Below are 25,239 nucleotides of genomic sequence, written 5' to 3'. Positions count from 1 at the left end.
CGGCACTCGGAAATGGGACTCGGAACGCCTGCCTCTCCAGCCACGCTAATCATTATGCCACACGTCTCTCCAGCGCTGGAGGTAGAATGGAATCGATCAGTGGTATTTATTGAGCACTTATGGGGTACAGAACACTGTCCTGAGCTCTGGGAGAGTGCGGCGCCAGCTCTGGGACGGGAAGGCCCAAATCTTGGGAGCCCTAAACCCCTTAGAAGGAATTGCCACTTAGGAAGAATTGGGCTTTCCACCAGCTGCCTGCCCCTGACCGTTGTTACACCTTGCTCCCACTCAGATCCAAGAAGAGAAAGCTTTATTTATTTATTTAGATTAATATCTGTCTCCTTCTCTAGGCTGTGAGCTCCTTGTGGGCAGGGAATGTGTCTGCCAACTCTGATGGGGATTGTACTCTCCCAAGTGCTTACTACAATGCTCTGCACACAGTAAGGGTTCAGTAAATATGGTTGATTAATGGATCGATCGATTGAACTCAGCTATTCCCACAGGCATTCCCTATCCCAGCCGGGACTCTGGAAACCATTGCTCTCCCCGCCCCCTGCCCTCCCACTCCCCCCGGCTCTACTTGAGCCTTTTGGAGCTAGTCACGGGGATTTCCACACAACCCCAGTCTCCTCTGCCTTTCTCCAACCCATTCCCCTTCTTACCTGCAGACAGGATCCCTGCTCGTCTCCAGCGGGAACCACCGCAGGTGAAGATGACGGCCCGGATGAACTCCCGGCCGCAGAGCTTCATTCCGTACGAGGGGCTCCGAGCCTCGGCTGCCGTGCGCAGATCCCACACCAGCACCCACAGGGTCAGGATCAACCCCAGTTTAGGCATGATGAGGGAGAAGATTGATGGCAGCGGAGGGGCAATGAGCAAGAGGGAGCAGTCTGAGATGCTTGCGCCTCCCCTGCTGCCACCCCCAGCTTCTTGGCTGCCCCATTTATACCCCTTCTAGCGTCCCCTCCCAGCTGCTACTTGGGAGATAACAGGTGACCTCCCTTATCTCCCAGTTCAGAGCAGGGATCTTGCTGGCCCCTTCTGAGACCTTTCCCTTTCGGAGCAGGAAAGAGAAGGAGACAGATAACCTTTCTCCGGGGACAGGGAGGAGGGGAGGTGCAGGGAGGGGAGACGGGGTAACCTCAAGAGGAGGGAGATGAGGGACCATGATCCAACGTGGCATTTTGCTTTGGTGTTTTGCTCATCACTGAGGGCAGTGAAGAAAATATCCAGGTGGAGTGGACTGAACAGTCCCCTGGCTACCTCTGGGGGACTGGGTCTGGTCTATTGCTTGGGTCTGGGAGGGGGTCTAGAAAGGGTCGGGAGCTGAAAGGCACAATCCTAGCTCTAAGTGGGGATGTGGAATCAAGGTCACCAAAGAGGGAAGCAGTCTGGCCTAATGGGTAGAGCTCGGGCCTGGGACTCAGAAGGGCCTGAGTTTTAATCCCGTCTCTGCCACTTGTCTCCTGGGTGGTCTTGGGCAAGCCACTTTACTTCTCTGTGCCTCGGTTACCTCATCTGGAAAATAATAATAATTATGGTATTTGCTAAGTGCTTACTATGTGCCAAGCACTGTTCCAAGTGTTGGGGTGGTTACAAGGTAATCAGGTTGTCCCACGTGGGGCTCACAGTCTTAATCCCCATTTTACAGATGAGGTGCCTGAGGCACAGAGAAGTTTAGTGGCTTGCCCAAGGTCACACAGCAGACAAGTGGCAGAACTGGGATTAGAACCCATGATCATCTGGCTCCCAAGCCCATGCTCTATCCACTAGGACATGCTGGAAAATGGGGATTAAGACTGTGTGCCCCACGTGGGACATGGACTCTGTCTTGTCTAGGGTAGCTTGTATCTACCCTAGTGCTTAGTACCGTGCCTGGCACATGGTAAGCGCTTAACAAATACCATAAAAAAGAAGAGGACTGGTATCCAGGACCCTGGACTGATTTTCAGACCCCTGGTTGAGGGATCTTGGGGACATCCTCTTCCTGAGGCTCAGTTTCTCTGTCTGAAATAGACTTTTTTATGGTATTTGTTAAGCACTTACTATATGCCAGCCACTGTACTACATGGTGCAGGAGGTGCAAGCTAATTGGTTTGGACACAGTCCCTGTCCCACATGGGGTTCACTGTCTTAAATCCCCATTTTACAGATGAGGTAACTGAGACACAGAGAAGTTAAGTAACTTGCCTGAGTTCACACAGCAGACAAGTGGCAGAGCCAGGATTAAAACCCAGGTCCTTCTGACTCCCAGGCATAAATGCATCTCAGGAATGTTTGACAGGATAATAGGGCAATTATGGACACAACAATAGGGTCTTGTAGCCACCCCTCTCAATACCAGAGAATGATGGTTCAGTGTGGAGGTTATCCAGAGCTCTTCTAGTTCCTCCTCTTTCTCCTTCCCGTTGCCCACCTTTTGGCTATTTTGCTATTTGAGGGTGGGCTGACTTTCCCATGACCGTAGACACCACCACCACCCTTCCTGTCTCACAAGCCCGTAACTTTGATGTTATCCTTGACTCCTCTCTTTCAACCCACATATTCAATCCATTACTAAATCCCGTCGGTTCGACCTTCATAACGTTGCTAAAATCCATCCTTTCCTCTCCATCCAAACTGCTACTACATTAATCCAATCACTTATCCTATCCACTTGAGAAGCAGCGTGGCTCAGTGGAAAAAGCACGGGCTGGGGAGGCAGAGGTCAGGGGTTCAAATCCCGGCTCTGCCGCTTGTCAGCTGTGTGACTTTGGGCAAGTCACTTAACTTCTCTGTGCCTCAGTTACCTCATCTGTAAAATGGGCATTAAGACTGGGAGCCCAACGAGGGACAACCTGATCACCTTCTATCCTCCCCAGCGCTTAGAACAGTGCTTTGCACATAGTAAGAGTTTAACAAATGCCATTATTAGGGAATGTGTCTATTTACTGTTATACTTTCCCAAGCACTTAGTACAGTGTTCTGCATAAGGTAAGTGCTCGGTAAATACGATTGATTGATTGACTGACAGAGGTAGGGAGGGGGAAACTCAAATAGCCTATGTTACTCCTCGGGAGCAACAGTCATACAGTTTGGTGGGGGAGAAAGTGGCCAAAATCAGGTTATAGATAAACTTGTATCTATCCCAGCGCCTAGAACAGTGCTTGGCACATAGTAAGTGCTTAACAAATACCATCATCATCATCATCATCATCCTGCCATACCACCCCTTTTCCTTCCTTTTCATTGCACTTCAAGGTCCAACTCCTCCAGGAAGTTTTCCCTTTTAGCCCCACCTTTTCTCCAATGTGGCAGCAGGAAGTGTGACACATTCTTCCCTTAATATCAACAACAACAATAGTAATAACTGGTAGACATTATGGGCAGGGAACTTGTCTACTAATTCTGTTGTATGGTCCTCTCCCAAGCACTTAGTATAGGGCTCAGAACACTGTAAGTGCTCAATAAATACGATTGATTGTTTGATTGCCAAACACTGGGCTAAGTGCTGGAGTAGAGTGCAATCAGAGCAGATGCAGTCCTTTGCCCACATGGGGCTCACAGTCTAAGAAGGAGGGAGAATGGTCTTTCATCCCCATTTTACAGATGAAGAAACTGAGGCACAGAGAAGCCGAGTGACTTGCCTAAGGTCACACAGCAGGCAAGTGGTGGAGCTGGGATTAGGCTCCAGGTCCTCTGACTTCCAGTACTGTGCTCTTTGCACTAAACATATATACCTAGATATATATACACGTTTATATCTAGAGCATCGCCTCCCTGTTTAGAGCAAAATCGAGGACTGGGACCCGTGTTTATTTATTAATATATACTCCAAGCACCTAGCACTGGTCTAGTTACCTGTAGGTGCTTAATTTATACTTATTGATTTCCTAAATTTCAACTGTGCCATGTTATCATGACTGTAGAAATCTTCTGCATTTCTCTCAAACCTTTCCCTGAGAATTCACCAAAATATTTGATGGATACTCTCTCCGTCATCGGCACGTCCTTTGATAAGGCAGAGATTTTAGCCCCCGTATTTAAAAAGGGAAGTTGAGGTTCAGAGAGAGACGGGACCTTCCCCAATGGTCTAAAGGTGTCAGGAGAGAAGCCAGGAGCTTAACTCGAGGAGTCCGGAGAGGGGAAAGGTGGCGGGGGGGGCATTAGGGGTACAGTACAACTCACTTGAAGGTCTGCAGCTCATAGAGAAGCAGCGTGGCTCAATGGAAAGAGCACGGGCTTGGGAGTCAGAGGTCATGGGTTCGAATCCCAGCTCTGCCACTTGTCAGCTGTGTGAGTGTGGGCAAGTCACTTAACTTCTCTGTGCCTCAGTTACCTCATCTGTAAAATGGGGATTAAGACTGTGAGCCCCACGTGGGACAACCTGATTTCCCTGTGTCTACCCCAGCACTTAGAACAGTGCTCTGCACATAGTAAGCACTTAACAAATACCAACATTATTATTATTATTACTTAGCTTCTCTGTGCCTCAGTTACCTCATCTGTAAAATGGGGATTAAGACTGTGAGCCTCTTGTGGGACAACCTGATAACCTTGTATACCCCAGTGCTTAGAACAGTGCTCTGCACATAGTAAGCGCTTAATAAATACCAACATTGTTATTATACCCCCAGCAGTCGGCCCTCTCTCAGATCTTAATTCCCAGCTAGTGTCTCCCACCATCCCCGGCAGGATCCTTTGCAGGGAAGGGACTGAAGGGAAAGAATCTGGGTGTGGGGGTTCCAGAGGAGGAGAGGCATTACGGTCTGTGTCCCCGTGCTCCCCTTTACCTTTCCCACTCCATTTCATACAGACTGACTAGACACTGAACTTTGCTTATCTCTTTTTAATTAAGTCTGCTAATTAAGTCCCCCGCCTACAAGGAAGACCTTTCTAGCGGTCAGGAGATGCCGCAGTGGCAGCAGTCTGTGGGGCTGAGATAGCCAGGGACACCGAACCCTCTGACATGACAGCCCTGACCTTTCCCAGACAAAGGAAGGCGCTGGGCCCGGGGTCACAGGGCCCAGACGGCTCTTCTAGCTCGGTTGCTCGGAGAGGAGAGAAGCCAGCAGCAATGGCAACCTGGGACTCGGTGCCACTGAACCCGCTTGGGGACACACCCAGTGCACCAGCTCATCAGCACCGACCGGGGAGCGGCAAGGGGGCATGGAGGAGAAATTGCCATCGGCCACTCGGAACTGTCAACTAGGGGTGGGGCCGGGACGCCTGGATTCACAGCCCAGGGGACTTCTTGGGTCAGGTCAGTTGGGTGGAGAAGTCCTCCCTGGTCACCCCTCTGATGTCACGGCCCGGAAGTGCGTGGCGGCGGCACCGACACGACATTACAATCCGAGACGGGCACGGTGACGTCAGGCCCCCCCCCAATCGTGTTGGGCCCCGAAACAAGGGTTGAAGCGGGGGCGTAGGAAGGGGACCATTAAGGGAACCCGCTACCTGCCAAAAAACTACAAGTACCAGATGCCTTTGCGAGAGGCGCACGCGTACTGCTTCTAACCCGCCGGCGCGGCACCGTGGTCGCGGGCCGCCCAGGCCGGGGTCCTCCCCCGGCTTCCCGATAATTGACGGCAGGAGCGTTTACTAGGAAGCCTCTAATCCCTCCCCTACCCAATCCAACCTCGTCGTCCCGCTTCCTCGCTACGGCACCGCTCCCTCTCGAGAGCGACGGGCTTGGCGTCCAATCGGAGTAAAGGGCCTCTCGATGGGCGTGAGTGGCGACGAATCAAAACGCTGGGCGGGCAAGCGGCCATTGAGAAGCGTGCCTTCTGACCAATAGCGTGATGGCTTGAGAAAACGAGCAGCAGCCCCACCCAACCAGCTCCCGACTAGTAGCCAATAAATGGATACCCTACCCCTCGGGCGTGACGTGAGTGGGGTGGGTAGCAACAGTTGCCCCGGTGAAGGAAACGGAGGCGCCATAGCCACGGTAGTCGTGGCGACCAAGCAACCCGGCAACGCGAGTCAACAACAACAACAGCCCCGGCCGCCCCCCCGCCCCCTCGACCCGGGCCCGGGGACCTTGGCTAATCCTGGCCCCCCAAAACCTTCTCCGAGACCCCGGGAAACCCCTTTCCCGGCCCCAAGGAGAGAAACCTGAGGTAACGGCGAGGGTGGGGGGAGAAGGGGAGGGATGTCCCTGGGGTGTTGGGCCGGTTGGCGGGTGGAGAGGCGGTTAATGCGGAGCCTCCTGTAATTACAGCTCCGAGGGTGGCGGGACGAAAGGGGGCGGGCGGTCAAAATGGCGGCGGCTGTCGGGTTTGTGTTATGTGTGGCACTGGGTGGGGGCAAGACGGGGCGGGGAGGGCGTAGGGTTGGGGAGCGGATAACTCCCCCGCCTTCTCGGGAAGGGAAGGGAAAGGAAAGGAAAGGGAGGGGAGGGGAGGGGACAGCATCGCCCGCCCCTAAGTGGAAGCTGCGGTGAGGTGCGGGAGGTTTTGTATTCCGGAAGGAGGTGGAGGCGGAGTCAGGGGGTTGGCCCAATGGGAGTGGGGGAGGCCACCGGGCGCGGCTAAAGGCTATAGGCGGGGCGCTGGCGTGGAGCTTCGAGGCGGAACCGAAGGGGGGTGGCGGGGGGAGAAGGAAGGAAAGAAAGAAGGAAGGAGGAAAGGAAAGGAAAGGATGCAAGGAAGGAAGCAAATTCATAAGGGTTGGCGGGATGGAAGGAAAAAAGAAGAAAGAGACCGACCCACGGGACAGCGGAAGAAGCTCCAATCTGAGTCGGGTAGAGGCGTGGATATGTTTCCTAGAACACATGGCTGCTTTTCACCCAGCACCAACCAGGAGACCCAAGTTCACCCCTCAGCCTTAGAAGAAGGGCGAGGCCACCCAAAAATGTGCTGGAATTTTCCATCCCCCTCCCACCTCGAGCCCCATGAATTCCCAAGAGATAGGGCCCGGCAGGTGGTCGATGGATCAGAAGGCAGAATTGCAGGTTAGCCACCGACCGAGTTACCCCTTCCCGCCCTCCGAACCCCATTTCTTCTCCGTAAAATGGGGAGCGTAATTCTTGCCCCTTCTTTACCTTCCAGGACTGTCTTGCCTTTCCCGACATTGGCAACGTTACCAGCCGCACAGATGAATTATTTTTGCCCGGTCTCACCCCGTTTCAGTGGTTCGTAGGAGCAGAGATTAACTATGTGGCTAATGGAGTGTTTAGACTCTGATGGCAGCTCAGAGACCTTTGTACTTTAGCGTGCCTTTCCCTTCCAAGGATGACGCACTCTACAAGGACATAAATTGAGATGCAAGGTTAGTTGAAGTTTCACCGAAGAGCTGTTGGCCAGGAGAAGTTGAGAAAGAAAGTAGCACGGCCTAGTGGAAAGAGCACGGACCCGGAAGTCGGAGGATCTGGGTTCTCATCCCCGCTTTGCCACTTGCCTGCCGTGTGACCTTGGGCGAGTCGCTTCACTTCCCGGTGCCTCGGTTACTTCACCTATAAAATGGGGATTAAAGTTGTGAGCCCTATGTGGGACCCAGACGGTGTCCAACCTGATTAGCTTGGATCTACCTGGCACTTAATTAGTACAGAGCCTGGCATGTAGTAAGTGCTTAATGATACTATTAAAGAAAAAAAAAAAAGCCAGATTGGCTTTGGCCTTGAGAGAAGGCGGCATGGTTTTCAGCAGCCCTCCTCCCGGACGGGGAAGAGATGTCATTAAGTGGTTAGGGCAGGGGAACGGAAATTTATGGTGCGACCTTGGGCGAGTCGCTTACCACTTAGTCCGCCTACGTTTCTGCGTTAGTGTAACAGGGCTGGATACGATGGCTCATATGTGTCAGGTGCTTTAAGATCACCCCAGATAAGACAAGTGCAAAATACCATTTGAAATTTCACAGAGCCCCGATGGGGTGTCCGGACAAGTTTTGATGTCAATCTAGTCCCAGCCAGTGTCAACCGGTCCATTTTAAGCTAATCACATGTCCCCGAAGAGGTGCCAGCTGTCAGTATCATGTGTTCAGGAGCAGGATGCTGTGGTGGGAGCTAACTCTAGCAGGAGGCACATTCAATCTCCACTGCTCTTCAGATGAGACCTAGTTCTTCATTTCCATTAGGAGATGAATGCAGTGCTGGAGTTTTTAGTGTTTTGATCTAGTAAAGGAGAGCTTTGGACTAGATAGAGGTTTGTTTTTTTTTGTTTTTTTTTTAAAAAAGGTAGGTCAATTTTACTTTGAAATGATTTTATTTGTTTCTGTACAGTGGCTCTTGGGCAGTGGGCCAAAGCAAACTTGGCATTTGCTCTTTATTATATGTCTATTTTAAATAAACATGCCCTCATAATGAAATAAAATTAATCTGATATGAAGGTATTTTTTAGCCTAATCTTTCTGTTGTTTTGTTGGTTTTTGTGGGAGGTGGGGTGTCGGGGGGGGGGGGGGGGGTTCCCCTCCAACTTAAGTTTGGAATCTCAACTTGATAGAGGTAGTCTTTAAAAGGAAATACATTTTATTTAAATTAGCCCCTTCTGTGAAAGAGACAGGCCCATTAGGAGGTAATAAAACCAGTGATCTATTCAGGTGGAAAAACAAGGTACGGCAAAGACGCCAGAGCCCCTTTGGGCCCAACAGAGCCCAGAATTTAGGCTTTAGCAGGTAACGATATTTTCATTTCACCTTCAAATGAGAAATTCTGTCTGTAAACTGGACTTCATTTCTTGGCCCCGATAGGGGCTGTTGCTATCAATAGCACATCACTTAGAGCCACACCGTTAGCATTTTGCTTTTTAATTTAGAAAGCAACATCCTGAGGTATTGAATGGTAATAGCTTGGTGGTTTTAAAAGGATGAACGGAGAAAAATAAGGGCACCCTGTGTGGTCTGGGTGGGACAGAGAATTAGGTGTCAGAACTCCTGAGATTTGCAAAGAGAGCAATTTTTTTCAGTAATGGAAAATTCCCAGAGCTTCCATTCCTTCCAGATAGAAACATCTTATTTTGCTCAGCCTTGTCTCCATTCCCCTTTCTTTTGAGGGAGAGCAAGTTTCTTTTTTCCCCCTCCCTGTGGCCCACATGAAAAAACAGCCCCCATAAAGACGAGTGTCTTGCCTAGCATGGTCCATGGTCCCGGACTTTATAAGAATCTTCCTTGTGTGCTTTTCTTACCAACTCCAAACCAAGTGGCACAGGAAGGCTCAGAGCAGGTCTGCCTGGAAATGCCACCTTCTCAGAGCAGCCATTTCCACCTGGGGCACCTGTGTTCCTGCCCGGGTGACACAGGCCAGCCAGGGTTATTGAACTCGGCCGGTCACGATTCCGATCGCGTGCACAAGCAGCTTGGGAAATGCTCAAGCACATTTTCAGCAGGTTCGTCCCCTGCTGAAATCAGCCTCGGCCAGGGAGAGAACCCCTTTCTCTCAAAGTCTTACCCTAGAGCAGGCTACCTTTTTCAATGACTGAACTGGAAATAAAAAACAGCATTTTTCAGAAATTGGTTGACAGTTTTTTTTCGCAGAACCTCTTACATCTGAAGAACCCTAAGTGCTTTGACCAAAGGCTGATGTGTTCATCTCCAAACTCCCCAGAATCCTGAGCTGAGGCCAAGTGAAGGGGCCTAGCTGGTGTCTTGCCACTCACACACCTCCGCACCGACTGCCTTGGAAAAAGTTCAGACGTCACGAGAGCATAACTAAGGTAGCTCGCTTAATACTATGCCAAGGGTTTTGGGGTTTTGAAATGGGTCACTTTCTAAATGGGCCAACCTGTTCCCCTTTTGACTGAAGCCCCAGGCAAACTGTTGCTGAGCAGTTGGGCTAGGAGAGGGCCTGTTCTCGGGCCTTTCCAGTGTCACGGCCCTTGGCATTATTGTGGAACTTACCCTGGGCAACAGGTACCATCAGGGAAATGGAGATTTCTGTCGACTCGGACACTTTCTTCCACCGGGCCTCCTTGTCACCCAATCCCTGCTCCTTGTGCAGGTCCCAGGGGAGGACTGAGGAGGTCGGAGATAAAGGTGTTTAGGAGAAAGATCTGGATGAACCTCGGTGCTGTTAAGTCTTTGACTCCTGTTGGGCCAGATCACTAGATCTTTGGGGCCATCTTGGTGCCAGCAAGGCCCAGCCAAACCCCAGCTTGATTCCTCCCCTCTTCAAAACAGCCACCCTCTTTCCCCGGTTCTGCCCCTTCCATGCAAACCGAGCACGGGCGCAGGAACTGTTGCGGTGTAAATGACGCCGGGGCAGATGGCATGTCGCTCCCCTCCCCGGCTGAAGAAAACCGATCCAGAGGAGTTCAGCCTGGCTGGCATGTGGGCAGCTTCTCGCTTGCTGCGTTCTTCTCGAGGCCAAGGGAACGTGTCCCCTTCGTTCCCCCTGCTTGGTGAGGAGAAAAGCATATGCTCTGGCTTCCCGGCATCCAGGCCCTAGGGAATTAATTGGGCTCAGATGGGCCTCAGAGACAAGTTGGAGGGGCCTGGATCTCATCCCCCCCTTCTGTTCATCTCTCTTCCTTTACCCTTTCCACTGGCGGGAGGCAGCAGCAGCGTGTGTTCCTCACTCGTCCGAGGCCCAACCGAGTTCGAGTGGCCTTTCCCGCTGACTTATGTTGCAAGCAAGGGCTGGGTCCTCCCCGCTCAGGAGTGAGAGGCCCTAAACTTCAGTTCTAAGGATTTCTGGGCTAAACTATAGTTCTCTGCCACGCTAAAGAACATTTTGTTTGAATGAGAAAGACAATCCTCAAAAGTCACTCTGTGCTTAGCCGTCACCTCTCTTAGGTTTGAACACGATAGAATGAGAAATGTTGGCTGGACCCCTCGGGCTCATCTTTCCCTGAGGCAGTCCCAGGGAACAGCTTTCTGCCCTGGATTCCCCAGCTCAGCATGTACAAACCAGGAGGAAGAGGACATTGCGCCCACGGGTCCGTTTTAAGTGGAAATTGATGAGGCAAGGCTGTCAGGGCTAAGTAGGAAGAGTCCAGCTGGGCTGTGCTGAGGAGGAGAGCAGGTGAGAACAGCCTCCAGGTAGATGTCCAGGAGAGGAAGAGGGGATCCAAGAAGGGGGTGCTTGGGGTAGGGGGGGATGGGGTGGTGGAAGGGAAGGGGGGAGTAGGAAAAGCAACTGCCTCTGTAGGAAAGGCCTTGAAAGCCAGGCACCTAAAAAGAGAAAGTCACTTGTAGGAAACCCGGTGCAATTAGCCAGAGGGAAGATGGAACAGATAAAGCCTTGTGGATCCTTAACAGCTCCCCTGTCTACAATGGACAGGAGGGGATCAGATTAACCTCCCAGATCGAAAGAGTCAGCTGCTTTCCTTTTTTTTTTCAGCTACAAACTGGAGTGCAGTTGTTGTCTGCGCTGTAACCAATCCCCCCCTTTCAAGCGATAAGGGTGACAGGTTATTTATCTGACAAGCCAATGTTTCCAAGTGACCTATCCACAGGAGAGTAGAGTAAGATTAGAAAAGTGGCTGAAGCCACATGGCCAAAGGGGGCCAAAGGGGTTTGGGATTTAGCTCTGATAGGCAGAGCTACTCAGCGTTCTGGAAAAAGCAGCTAGATGAAGCAACTATTGACAGGTTTGCAGATGGCCAGTAAGAGAAAAGAGCCAGTGAGCTCCCTCTCCTGTCTCCCTTTGTGGGGAGAGAGACAGAGAGAGACTGAGCATGAGACCCCAGGGTTCTCCTGGCTGGGCCTCACAGCCCCTTAGCCCCTGTTAGAGCCCTGAAACAGGTAGGAAAGGAAACAACTCCGAAGGGAGAGAAAAAATCCAACCGAGTTGATTGGCTGCTGGCTCTCAGAGAGATCCAGTTCCCTCTGCTTCCACTAGACTTGTCCCTGTCTGCAAACTGGGAAAGAGTGAGGACCCACCAATCAATCAGGGTCCCCAAAGATCTAAAAGTAGCTAATAAGCATGCTTCCGGCCAGGGGGCGGTGGCCTTGACTTCCCCGCCACTCAAATGCAGTTGTCCTAGACAAGGTTCAAGAAGACTTGGATTTGCTCCCTTTGTTCATCCCTCCCTCAGCCCCATAGCACGTATGCATAGATCCATACTTTATATTAATGTGTCTCCCCCTCCAGACTGTAAATTCATTGTGGTCAAGGAATATGTCTACCAACTCTGTTATATTGCACTCGCTTGTTCTCTCTCTCTCTCTCTCTTTCTCTCTCTCTCTCACACACACACACACACACACACACACAGAGGAAAGGGAGGGGCTCCTTGGGGACTGAATAGTCTCTGAGTACTGCCCAAGTAGTTAATCAGTGGTATTTATTGAGCTGTTACTGTGGGCAGAGCACTGTACTAAGCATTTGGAAGAATGCAATAGAATTGGTAGACATGATTCCTGCCCTTGAGGAGCTTACAATCTAGTGGGGGAACTTCCTGGCATTTGCATCCTAAGTCTTCATCCACTGCAGATGGTCTAGGAACTTTCTTCTGGGACTGGGTCCTGGTAGGTATGTCTGTCCTTTTGCCTCGTCTCCAGAAGATAGTTGAAGAAGCTCTCCTTGATCCTACTTTGCATGGCTGTTGGCATTCTTCCCCTAGAACTCTGGGCTGGCCTCCTCTGAGCTTCACCGGCTGTGAACGGGGGCTATGCATGGTATGTTGTGCTTCTTTTATCTGGCAAAGATGAAACTCATCTTTTTACTGCCCTCTGAGACATACACACCCACCCATCCTCAGTCTGAGCGGCCTACAAACCTCACCTCAGCGGTGGAGAAGCTGAGGCGTAGAAAGGTGACATGAAGTAAGACTTCAGCTTCTTCTAGTACCTTCTTAGCTCACAGTGCTTCTCGGATAATAATAGTAATGATGGTATTTGTTAAGTGCTTACTCTGGGCCTGTCACTGTACAAAGCACTGGGGTGGATACAAGTAAATCAAGTCAGACACAGTCCCTGTCCCACATGGGGCTCACAGTCTCAATCCCCATTTTACAGATGTGGTAACTGAGGCACAGAGAAGTGAAGTGACTTGCCCAAGATTACACAGCAGACAAGTGGCAGAGGCAGGATTAGAACCCACGACCTTCTGACTCCCAGATCCGTGCTCCATCCACTATGCCATGCTGCTTCTCCAGTGATGCTGTCTCATTGACCTTTCTAGACCCTGGGAAGTAGGAGCAGGTGAGGAATTGTTATTTGGGGGACAAATGGGAACAGAAAGGGGAAGTGACGGTTTCCACTCGCAGCCCTATTGATCTCAGGTGGTAAAGGGGCAGGGGCTAGAAATAGGGAGGGCCCTCACCTGGCCTTCTAGAAAGCCAGTTAAATGTGTCTCTCTTCAGAGGTGATGAAGGCATGGCCTTCCCTCCCAGGCCGACTGACTTCCTAAGTCTAATGAAGGTAGCAGCTGTTGAGCAAAAGCATAGTAAGGGAAATAAGCCACCTAAAATGGGCTACTGGTCTGGAGGCTTCTACCAGGTAGACTGGAGGACAGCATAAGACCCTGTCCATGGATTCTTTTTGATTTCGAAGGTGGAGTCCAGAGCACAGGCAAGTTGGGCGTCCCTTACTTGCTGGTTCAAACTGGAACTGGTTTCTGTGGGGCAAATTTGGGAGAGGGAGTTTTACCATTTAGGAGAGGAAAGCTGAGGCATCAGATGGAAAGTCACTGCCTGCCTGAGAGGGCCCAGGTAGCCAACTTAGCAAAGCTCCTGAAAGAGGAACTGCAAAGAAGCAACTTGCCCTTTTGTCATCAGGAAAGAGGTTGGTTATTGCCCAGGCTTCTGCCCTGGTCACCAGATAGCAGCCTTCTAATTAATAATGATGATATTTGTTTAGGGCTTACTACGTGTCAAGCACTGTTAAGTGCTGGGGTAGACACAAGTTGATCAGGTCGGATGCAGTTTGTATTGGAGGGAGAACAGTTATTGAATCCTCATTTTAAAGTTGAGGAAGCTGAGGCACAGAAGTGATTTTTCCGAAGGCCATGTGGCAGACAAGAGTTGGAGCCAGGTTGTGAACCCGGGTCCTTTGATTCACAGGCCCGTGCTCTTTCCGCTAGGCCACGCTGCTTCCCTTCTAGCAATGATCAACCTCACATTTGGGCATCGGGGTCAAAAACAGACGCCCTGGTTGTCCAGGGAAAGAAAGTTGATAAATTCAAGGGGTCTCCACCAACAGCCCCCCATCCCCAAGAGGGTGACCTAAGCAAGCTGGTCATTGCTTGTGGTTAGCTTTACAGGATGAACTTTCTGGATATGAATGAATGTTCAACACCATTCGGAAGCAGTAGAAAGCCAGCAAAATCCAATCATTTGTATTTATGGAGCACTTACCGTGGGCAAAGCACTGTGGTAAGCGCTTGGGAGAGTGCAAGATAATAGAATTGGTAGACACATGCCCTGCCCACAACAAGCTTAGGATCTGGAGGGCGAGACAGACGTTAATGTAAATAAATTGTGCATAAGTGCTGTGGGGCTGAAGAAGGGCTGAATAAAGGGTACAGATGTAAGGGCAACGCAGAGGGAGTGGAGAAGAGGACAGGAGAGCCTAGTTTGGGAAGCCTTCTTGGAGGAAGTGTGCCTTCACTGAGGCTTTGAGGACTGGGGAAACGTAGACTGAACGTTTTTATAGAAAAATGATCCGGGTAGCAGAATGAAGTATGAACCGGAGTGGGGAGAGATAGGAGGCAGGGAAGTCAGTAAGGAGGCTGAAGCGTTGTGGTCTAGTGGATAGAGCACGGGCTTGGGAGTCTGAAGGGCCTGATTTCTAATCCTGGCTCCACCACTTGTCTGCTGAGTGACCTTGGACAAGTCACTTACATTCTCCGTGCCTCAGTTAACCTCATCTGTAAAATGGGGATTAAGGCTGTGCACTCCATGTGGGACATGGATTGTGTCCAACCTGCTGATCTCGTATCTCCCCCAGTGCTTAGTACAGTGCCTGGCACATAGTAAGCACTTCACAAATGGAAAAAAAAATCGAGGCAGGATGGGCCAGGTGTTCAACGTGGTAGCAGTTTGGATGGCGAGGAAAGGGCGGATTTTAGTGGTGTTGTGAAGGTGGAATTAGCAGGGTTTGGTGACAGATTGAATGTGTGGGTTGAGTGAGAGAGAGATGAGGATAAGGGGCAGTGGACATTCCATAGGGAACCTAGCCCGGGTTAGTTGGAGAACTGTTGTACCTGAAAATGTATTTACCAGTCCTTTCACATTCCCACTTTAATCAATCAATCAATTGATTGTATGCAGAGCACTGTATTAAGTGCTTGGGAGAGTACACTATACAACAGAGTTGGTAGACCCATTCCCTGCCCACAATGAACTTGTAGTTTGGAGAAGGGGACAGACATTAATAAGTTATGGATACGTGCCTGAGTGCTGTGGGGCCGAGGGTGGGGCGAACATCAAGGGTCCGAAGGGGACAGATCCAAGTGTGTAGGTGACGCGGAAGGGAGAGGGAGCAGGGGAAAAGAGGGCTTAATTGGAGAAGGCCTCTTGGAGGAGATGTGACCTTAATAAGGCTTTGAAGGTGGGGAGACGTGACCTAACTGGTGGCACATAGAAGTGGAAGCTAGCTGCCCTTTCAGAGCAATGTAGGCGGAGGGCGAGGCCTGAGAGGTTTATTTGAGTCCAAGAAGTGGTTCACGGTAACAAGGGATTCCTGCTCTCTGAGGGGTAAGAAGGTAAGACCACGTACCATGCCATTCCTGGGTCAGATCAGTGGGATATCCAACCCAGTGTCTCGGCGCCGATAGGGATGTCAGGATGCTTGACAGTCACCCTAATGGCTAGGGATGCAGGGCTAACCTACCTAATTTTTCCGTCAACATCCCTAACTTTTCCTCTCGTAAGCCATCCCGGACGAACTGCCCTCTCATGGATTGATTCAAACCCCACCTTGTTTTGTCGGCCTCCTCAGCTTCCTGTGGGAACAGATGCCAATACTGAGTGGAGAAGTTGGGGGGCTGACTCAGCCAGGCTTCCCTTTGCCTGAACCGGGCAGTCGTGTTCCCGCCGGGGCCCAGAATACAACGAGCAAGCAGGCGGGCCGGGCTGCAGCCCGTGGTGAAGTAAACACAAAAGATTTTTGGGTTGGATTTTTCTTTTTTAAAAAAAGGGCAACATACAGTTAATCCAAACTATGAATGAACATCCACGTCTCAGCAAGGCCCCCTGGGAGGGAGTATCGGGCTCTGCTGGGCAGGAGATGGAAGAGACCTGTTGGGAGCCTTGAGGGAATCTGGGATCTCTGAGGGCTGGATTTCAGGTAGCTCTAAAACCCCCGGTCAAAATCAGTCCTGAACCTCAGACTCCAATTAAGTCCGTGCCGAATCCAGATAGCTCCCTGGGGCTCTGAATCAGTGGTATTTATGGAGCGCTTCCTGCGTGCCGAGCGCTGGACTGAGCGCTCGGAAGAAGACAATACAGGGATCTGTGTGATGTCCCTGTTTTGCTCTGCCATGGATTAATTCTTGTTTTTCCTTCTTTTGTGTTTTTCCTCTTCCCAAGGCAGCCCCCCAAAAGCCTTATTTATTATCATTTTCCCCACTGTTGGCATGGCAACACAGGCGTATGTTACTGAGTTACAGGCGGCCCAGCAGCCACCGCAGCCGCAACAGGCACCGCCACAGGCTCAGCCCCAGCCACCACCGCCGCCACCGCCATCAGTGGCTCCCCAGCAACAGGCGCCACCACAGGCATCTGCCACCACCGCCTCTCAGCCACAGTATGTCACTGAACTTCAGAGTACTCAGCCTCAACCTGCCAGCCAGAAACAGTATGTGACCGAGATCCAGGCCCCCCAGTCGCAGTCGCAGCCTGCCAGCCAGCCTGCCACGGCCCCGGCCCCCCAGCAGTATATCGTGGTGACGGTGTCCGGTAAGTCAAGGAAGACTCTTCGGTCCCCAGGCTCAGAGGCCTTATGAGGGCCGAATGCCCACCGAGTCGGGCAGAGAGTTCTGCCCGTGGCAAGCGACGCGTCCCTGGTAGTCAAGGTCCTCCCAGATTATTAGCAGTCCTGTTTGTCGTGCTACTAGTCGTTTTTACCAACACCAGTGCTCGTCTGAAGCTCTCTCTCCCCGTGGTGAGAAGAGAGCTGTCCGTTTGACGGAGGAGGGGACAGGGAGAATGAGGCAGGGCAATAACGGGAATGGCCTAGTTTCCGTGACGGTGGCATCTCAACCTCAACCCAGTCTTCTCCTTCAATTTACCGCGCCGAGTGGACACCCCGGAGGACATTTTGTCCAGATGGGCGTGACCTTGAAGGAAAACAAGGTAGTCTTTGTCAAACCTAACCCCCGAACAAGAGAAATACTTACCCTTCCGTACGACTTTCTAGTTCTGATGTAGAACCCTTCCTCTGAGGTGCCCAACAGATTTTTCCAAGAGATCATCTTAGAGGGTGAAGCGGAAGTACAATACCTTAAGTCACCCAGCACAAGCCAGTGGCAGAGACTGGACTGCAACTTGGGTTTCCAGCCGATCGATGGTGTGTTCCATACACTCTATCACATTGTCTGCTGAGATTAAGCAGGGTTAGATGTATTTGAGTTTGCTCGTTTTCACTGCTGTACTCCCTCCCCCCGGCCCCACTCGCGCGCTCTCGCTCTCTCTCTCTCACACACAGACACAAGTCCATGCTCCCATCCAAGCCCATGTTGTGACCTAGTCTTGGGTCTGACTGAGCCAACTGTAAGAATCGAAAACAGTTTGCTTTCCAGGGCAGGAGTAGACTAGTGATTTCCACCAGAGAGAAAGAGCCTCATCCCAGCCTTTTCCCTCAGCCAGATGTGAGCAGTACTTATACTGGGCATGAAATTTCATCTGCTGAACGCCATCCAGTCAGGAGAATCCCTGACTGGACAGTCAGAGGCAGACAGGCCTTTGAGCCCTTTGATTCAACCATTTGCCTCTGATAGAGGGTGGGATTTTCTTGTTGGGTCATAGTTCACGTGAAAAGCCCTTAAGTCATAGGGCAGGGTTCTCAGAAGCAATGCTCTGGTGTTTTTTGTTGGCCACAGGCTTAAGGCTTTTTTTTTTTTTTTTGGTTCACTCCTGGTGTCCAAGCCACTAAAGATGTGATCCACTGCAATGAGAAGATGGTGCTTTCTCTTTTGATATATAGATGTGGAGCTTCTGTTTGGGAAGCTCTATGTTGGAAAGATTCCTTTTTGGCCCTGATGGTCCTGGGGAACACTTTTCCCCATTCCCCATCCCTGGATCCCACTGCAATCTCTAGTCCCCTCTTTCCATTCCTAGCCAAATGCCACATGCAGAGCGCTGTACTAAGCGCTTGGGAGAATACAATATAACAGACACGTTCCCTGCCACAACGAGCTTACGGCTTAATGGACTCTACTGTCTCCTAATCTTCCCCCACCTCACCGTCTTTAATACTGTAGATATAGCATTGTCTACACAGATGATTCCCATATCTACTTCTCCAGTCCTGTCCTCTCTCCATCTCTGCAGTATTTCATTTCCTCTTGTCTCCAGGACATCTCTACTTGAATGTTCCACAAGTACCTCAAACTTAACACATCCAAAATGGAACTCCTCATCTTCCCACCCAAACCCTGTCCTCCCCGTGACTTTCCTATCATTGTAGACCGCACCACCATCCTCCCTGTCTCACAAGCCCATAACCTTGCCATTGTCCTCAACTCATCTCTCTCATTCTATCCCTCAGAAAATCCTGTCGGTTTTACTCTCACGACATCTCTGCAATCTGCCCTTTCCTCTCCATCCAAACTGCTACTATGCTGATCCAAGCACTTACCATATCCTGCCTTAACCCTTGCTGACTTCAGTGCCGCCTGTCTCTCCCCATTCTAGTCCCTAGTTCATTCTGCTGTTCAGATCATTTTTCCGAAAAAAGCATTTGGTCCATGTTTCCCCACCCGCCAAAGCCTCCTTACATCACTGATTTCCTACTAATAATTATAGTGTTTATTAAGTGCTTATATGTGCCCAGCGCTGTTCTAAGCCCTGGAGTAGTTACAAGTTAATCAGGTTGGACACAGTGTCTGTCCCACATAGGGCTAACAGGCTAAGTAGGATGGAGTAGGATTTAATACCCATTTTACAGATGAGGTAACTGAGGCACAGAGAAGCAAAGTGACTTGCCCAAGGTCACATGGCAGACACACGACAAAGCCGGTATTAGAACCCAGGTCCTCTGACTTCCAGGCCCTTGTTCTTTCCACTAGGCCACCCTGCTTCTCACTCCAACCCAACCCACACATTCTGCTCCACTGACACCAACCTACTCTCTGTTTCCCAATCTCATCTATCCCACCATCGACCCCTTGCCCTCATTTTCCCTCTGGCTTGGAACTCCCTCCCACTTCCTATCCGTCAGTCCCCCACTCTCCCCACCTTTTCATTCATTCATTCAATAGTATTTATTGAGCGCTTACTATGTGCAGAGCACTGTACTAAGCGCTTGGGATGAACAAGTCGGCAACAGATAGAGACAGTCCCTGCCGTTTGACGGGCTTACAGTCTAATCGGGGGAGACGGACAGACAAGAACAATGGCACTAAACAGCGTCAAGGGGAAGAACATCTCGTAAAAACAATGGCAACTAAATAGAATCGAGGCGATGTACAATTCATTAACAAAATAAATAGGGTAATGAAAATATATACAGTTGAGCGGACGAGTACAGTGCTGTGGGGATGGGAAGGGAGAGGTGGAGGAGCAGAGGGAAAAGGGGAAAATGAGGCTTTAGCTGCGGAGAGGTAAAGGGGGAATGGCAGAGGGAGTAGAGGGGGAAGAGGAGCTCAGTCTGGGAACGCCTCTTGGAGGAGGTGATTTTTAAGTAAGGTTTTGAAGAGGGAAAGAGAATCAGTTTGGCGGAGGTGAGGAGGGAGGGCGTTCCAGGACCGCGGGAGGACGTGACCCAGGGGTCGACGGCGGGATAGGCGAGACCGAGGGACGGCGAGGAGGTGGGCGGCAGAGGAGCGGAGCGTGCGGGGTGGGTGGTAGAAAGAGAGAAGGGAGGAGAGGTAGGAAGGGGCAAGGTGATGGAGAGCCTTGCAACCATCCTAAAATCACATCTCCAAGAGGCCTTCTCAGGCTAAGCCCTTTATTTCCCCATCTGTCCTCCCCTCTGCATTGCCTATGAAGTTGGCTCTGTACCCCGTAAGCACCTTGATACTCTCGCCCCAGCCCCTTAGCACTTATGTACATGCCCTTATACTCTACTATTTCCCCTATCTCCAATCTATTTTAATGTCTGTTTCCCCCTGTCGATTAAGCTCCTTCTGCACAGGGATTGTGTGTACCAACTCTGTTGTGCTTTCATTCATTCATTCAATAGTATTTATTGAGCGCTTACTATGTGCAGAGCACTGTACTAAGCGCTTGGAATGAACAAGTCGGCAACAGATAGAGACGGTCCCTGCCGTTTGACGGGCTTACAGTCTAATCGGGGGAGACGGACAGACGAGAACAATGGCAATAAATAGAGTCAAGGGGAAGAACATCTCGTAAAAACAATGGCAACTAAATAGAATCAAGGCGATGTACAATTCATTAACAAAATAAAGAGGGTAATGGAAATATATACAGTTGAGCGGACGAGTACAGTGCTGTGGGGATGGGAAGGGAGAGGTGGAGGAGCAGAGGGAAAGGGGGAAAAGAGGGTTTAGCTGCGGAGAGGTAAAGGGGTGGCAGAGGGAGTAGAGGGAGAAGAGGAACTCAGTCTGGGAAGGCCTCTTGGAGGAGGTGAGTTTTAAGTAGGGTTTTGAAGAGGGGAAGAGAATCAGTTTGGCAGAGGTGAGGAGGGAGGGCGTTCCAGGACTGCGGGAGGACGTGGCCCGGGGGTCGACGGTGGGATGGGCGAGACCAAGGGACGGTGAGGAGGTGGGCGGCAGAGGAGCGGAGCGTGCGGGGTGGGTGGTAGAAAGAGAGAAGGGAGGAGAGGTAGGAAGGGGCAAGGTGATGTAGAGCCTTGAAGCCTAGAGGGAGGAGTTTTTGTTTGGAGCGGAGGTTGATAGGCAACCACTGTAGTTGTTTAAGAAGGGGAGCGACATGCCCAGATCGTTTCTGCAGGAAGATGAGCCGGGCAGCGGAGTGAAGAATAGACTGGAGCGGGGCGAGAGAGGAGGAAGTGCTAGTACGGTGTTGTGCACACAGTAAGTGCTCAATAAATACCATCGATTGGTTGACTGATAGACCACACCCTTCTCCTGGACACACTACTAACTTTGGTTTTTTCCTCATCTTCCCCTTACCTCTCTGGCCATTCCTTCTCAGTCTCTTTTATTGGCTCTTCCGCTGCTTCCCACCCCCTCAATGTGGGCATTCCTCAAGGCTCTTTTCTAGGTCCCTTTCTCTTTTCACTCTACACCCACTCCTTTGGGGAGCTCATCCGCTCCCATGGCTTCAACTCGATGCAGATGATTCCCAAATCTACCTCACTAGCCCCGACCGCTCTCCTTCTCTGCAGTCCCTCATTGCCTCCCATCTCCAGGATGTCACCTCACAAATGTCTTGCTAACACCTCAGACTCAGAATGTCCAAAACCAAACTCATTTTTCTTCCCAAATCCTGTCCTCCACCTATATTTCCCATCACAGTTGACACTGCTACCATCTTTCTGGTCTCTGGACCCTGTAACGGCAGCAGTACCCATAACTGCACCACCCCCCACCGCCACCATCAACCCCCATATTCAGTATGCCACCAAATCCTGTCGGTTTTTCCCTCCCCAAATCTCCAGGATCCAATTCTTCCTCACCATTCTTGCTGCCACTGCACTGGTCCAGGCACTTATCATATACCGGCTTAACTATTGCATCAGCCATGTGGCCTAGCGAAAAGAGCACAGTCCTGGGAGTCAGAGGACCTGGGCTCTAATCTCACCTCCGCCATTTAATCGGTCGTATTTATTGAATGCTTACTGTGTGCCGAACACCGTACTGAGTGCTTGGGAGAGTACAGTATAACAGAATTGGTAGGCACGTTCCCTGCCCGCAGTGAGCTTACAGTCTAGAGGGGTAGATGGAGATAGAAATAAATTACGGATATGTATATAAGTGCTGTGGGGCTGAGGGAGGGATGAATAAAGGGTGCAATTCCAAGTTCAAGGGTGATGCGGAAGGGAGTGGGAGAAGAGGAAATGAGAGCCTAGTTGGGGAAGGCCTGCCACTAGGCTATGTGACCTTGGACAAGTCACTTGACATCCCTGTGCCTGTTTCCTCATCTGTAAAATGGAGATTCAATACCTGTTCTCCCTCCTACTTACAATGTGAATCCCATGTGGGACCTGATGACCTTGTATTTACCCCAGCACTTCATGCGGCACTGCTTAGCACACAGTAAGTGCTTAACAAATGTCACGATTATTATTATTATTATTGTTGTTGTTATCACCATCATCTGCCTTCTCACTTATCTCCCTGCTTCCAGTCTCACCCATCTCCAGTCCATCCTTCACTCTGCCCTTTTGTCACTGTGCCTCGTTCTAGTTTCTCCCACCATTGACCCCTTGCCCACACCCTTCTCCCTGCCTGGACCTCCCGGCTCCTTCAGATCTGACAGACTACAGATCTCCCCATCTTCAGAGCCCTCCTAAAATCACAGCTCCTTCAAGAGACCTTCCCCAATTTATTCCTATGATCCCCCAGGTTACCTTCCCCTCACCCCCCACTATTTCACCAGCGCTGCACTACCCGAACACTTGTAATCTCACAACCTCCCATAGCACCTATGTACATTTCTTACCTACTCTCCAACTAAGCACCAACTCATGTACATAGCCCATTTTTCATTTTTCTCATTCCTCCTATCCCTGAATTATTTCAATATCTCTCTCCCCTATTTAGAATGTCAGGTATTGAATTTTCTTGAGGGCTGGGACTCTCATCATTATTACCAATGGTATTTATTGAGCACTTACCTTGTTCCAAGCACTGTACTGAGCACTCGGGAGAGCCCAGTACAACAGAGTTGGTAGACACATTTCCTGCCCACAGTGAGTTTACAGTCTAGAGGGGGAGATAGATAATTAATATAAATATAGCTGCTGCTTTCGCAGATGTTTAATACAGTGCCCTTCACAGAGTAAGTGCTCGGGAAATACCAAATGATTACATTCCAGGCCTGGTAGAGGTGAGATTTGCTCAGTTTAGATGTTCTGATGGGAAGATTCCTTCTCAGTCGGTTAACCACAGTTTCTTTCCTCTCTGTTTGTTGAAAATTGGGGTATTTCACCACCATTAGAACTGGTTCCCCCATTATTAGAGTCTCAGAAGTTCAGTTAGCCAGGCTCCTCCTCCTCCTCCTCCTCTTCCTCCTCTTCCTCATTAACATTGATTGAGTTCCTATTTGTGTGCAGCCAGTGTACTAGGTGCTTGGGGATATCGGATTGGGAGCTATATTTATCATTCCCTGAAGGGGCTAGAAGGCTTAGAGAAGCATTTCTTTTGATCATGAGTCAGCCATTGATTGTAAAGTGTTTCCTCACCAAGACATCTGCATTAACTCACACCAAGAGCATCACTGGGCTCCATGACAGCCAGCCACCGAGTGGTGAGAACTGTCTGGGTCTCTTCCATGGCTAGAAGCAAATGGAGACTACCCAGGACAAAGAACACTGGGAATGGGTGGGGCCCTTTGGGTTTTAACTCCTTGGTCAATTGCTGGGAGGGTCCAGACTGGAAGGCAAAATGAAAAGCTGCCCGGAGTCTAACAGCTAATGAATCACATCCCAAACTCATCAACTCTGGAGGGTGACTTTATCAGTAAAGAGTAAATTAGCCCCTTGGTCAAAATACTTTGAATTCATTAATCTCTGTCCTCGAGGCAGCAAATCTTCTGACAGAAACCAAACCACAGTGACAGTGGGCTTAACTCTCAGAAGGCGCTCACCTGCCTGAACCCACATAAAGGGAGCCAAGTCCCGAAGGCCACGTGTCTTAAAAGGGAAGAGAGATCAGTCCTTTAGCACATATTTCCGCCTCCTCCCAGCCCCATTAGTGTTATGTTTCGGCAAATGATAATTACTTGTGCTTGAGAGCTCAGAAGAAATCAGGTCACTGGCTAGGCTAATCTCCTTTCTCTATTTTGTTTCTATTAGGTTCTCTTGGGGGATTCTGAGTGTATTTGTTTGGGCTGGCACATGTTTGGTTTTGAGTCCAGTGAGACTGGTAGCAGATGATGAGGTGGGGGGGTGGAAACAAAGTGTAGGGGGAGGGGGAGTGCCCCCGAAAGTCTGCTGTTTAGGGAGTATTTTTGTGGGTCCATAAGGGTTTTCAGTCTGGGTGCATTTTAGCCCTTGATGTGGACTATAACCCTTTAGACCCATGCTTTCCTTCCCCTTTGAACATCCCTGTAAGAAAGAGGGGTTGTAAGGAAAGTTCAGCCAGTTCAATGGAACTGGGTTCCATGCTTGGAAAAGACCCCACATGTAGCAACCAGGGGAATTTCATGGTGGTGGTACAGAAATAGGGTCTTCCTATACTGGTTCCCTGCCCGAAGGAGTTCTGGGACATCTAGACCAAGAAATGTGATCTGCTTACCAGACAACATCATTTAGGCTCCATGTCCCAGAAGTATGTGAGGCATGATAGCCCATACCTCCCTCCTGCCTCTTGCTCCAGGTCCCTCATCTATCATATCTGTAATCACCATCCTTCCCATGGGGCTTAAGCATTGATATGATGGGCTCTGGATTAGGCAGAGCTGGTACTTGAATCCACATCCGCCCACTCCCCACCCTCATTTCTGTCAACCCATACCCTGCCATCGTGAGTGACTCCCCAGGGACCCAGGCAGCTGGAGGAGCTGACCTGGTCTCATGACATCGTCATCATCGATGGTATTTATAGAGGGCCTATTGAGTGTAAAATGCTGTACTAAGCACTTGGGAGAGTACAGCAGGAGTGAGATACATGTTCCCTGCCCTCCGGGAGCTTACAGTCTAATGGGGGAGCAAAAATGATTTACAATGGGAATTTGATTAGGACCGAGCATATGTTCTTGTTTTATAGAGAGACCAACATGGGGAAAAGCTAAGTTGGCTGCCTAGTTTTGCAGCCAATTCCCGGAATGCTTTGGTCTGTAGGCAGAGGAAGATCCCTCTCTCTGGGTCAGGCTTGGGCCCCATTGCAGAAGCAGGGTCTTTTGGAGTCTTAGTAGTAATAATAATAATATAATAATTATGGTATTTGTTACCGTCTTCAGAGGACTCTTGTCGTGGTCATCGACATCATCAATAATGGCATTAACATAGAGTGCCTGGGTGCAGAGTGCTGCATTAGGCATTTGGGAGACTATGTAGGAATAAAATACACAATTCCTGCCCTCAAGGAGCTTAAGATTCATTCATTCAATAGTATTTATTGAGCGCTTACTA

At 50.3% G+C, this 25,239-nt stretch overlaps 2 protein-coding genes across 15 annotated transcripts in view; one reads left to right on the top strand and one right to left on the bottom strand.

Moving 5' to 3' along the window:
* Nucleotides 1-630: 630 nt before the first annotated feature.
* Nucleotides 631-837, bottom strand: RLN3 (relaxin 3; the record flags this gene model as incomplete). Its single annotated transcript, NM_001122689.1, is given in 1 exon segment — nucleotides 631-837. A coding segment is annotated over 1 exon segment (207 nt), but the record flags the coding sequence as incomplete, so codon positions are not given.
* A 5,037-nt stretch (nucleotides 838-5,874) lies between these two features.
* The window catches only part of RFX1 (regulatory factor X1), a 39,100-nt gene continuing 19,735 nt past the window's right edge, over nucleotides 5,875-25,239 (top strand). For 2 of the 14 annotated variants that reach the window (XM_039911002.1, XM_029056690.2), the window contains exons 1-4: nucleotides 5,875-6,098; nucleotides 7,029-7,248; nucleotides 9,448-9,626; nucleotides 16,386-16,754. In XM_039911002.1, coding sequence (XP_039766936.1) covers nucleotides 16,433-16,754 — 322 coding nt within the window. In that variant the 5' untranslated portion in view covers nucleotides 5,875-6,098; nucleotides 7,029-7,248; nucleotides 9,448-9,626; nucleotides 16,386-16,432. Of the gene's footprint in view, nucleotides 6,099-6,623; nucleotides 6,932-6,963; nucleotides 7,249-9,434; nucleotides 9,627-12,954; nucleotides 13,057-16,385; nucleotides 16,755-25,239 lie in introns of those variants that run through there. The other 12 variants (XM_029056694.2, XM_029056697.2, XM_039911001.1 and 9 more) reach the window with 12 other exon arrangements.

The sequence above is a fragment of the Ornithorhynchus anatinus genome, unplaced genomic scaffold, assembly GCF_004115215.2.
Source record: "Ornithorhynchus anatinus isolate Pmale09 unplaced genomic scaffold, mOrnAna1.pri.v4 scaffold_258_arrow_ctg1, whole genome shotgun sequence".
In the NCBI taxonomy this organism is placed as follows: domain Eukaryota; kingdom Metazoa; phylum Chordata; class Mammalia; order Monotremata; family Ornithorhynchidae; genus Ornithorhynchus; species Ornithorhynchus anatinus.
This window is presented reverse-complemented; position numbering and strand designations above follow the sequence as displayed.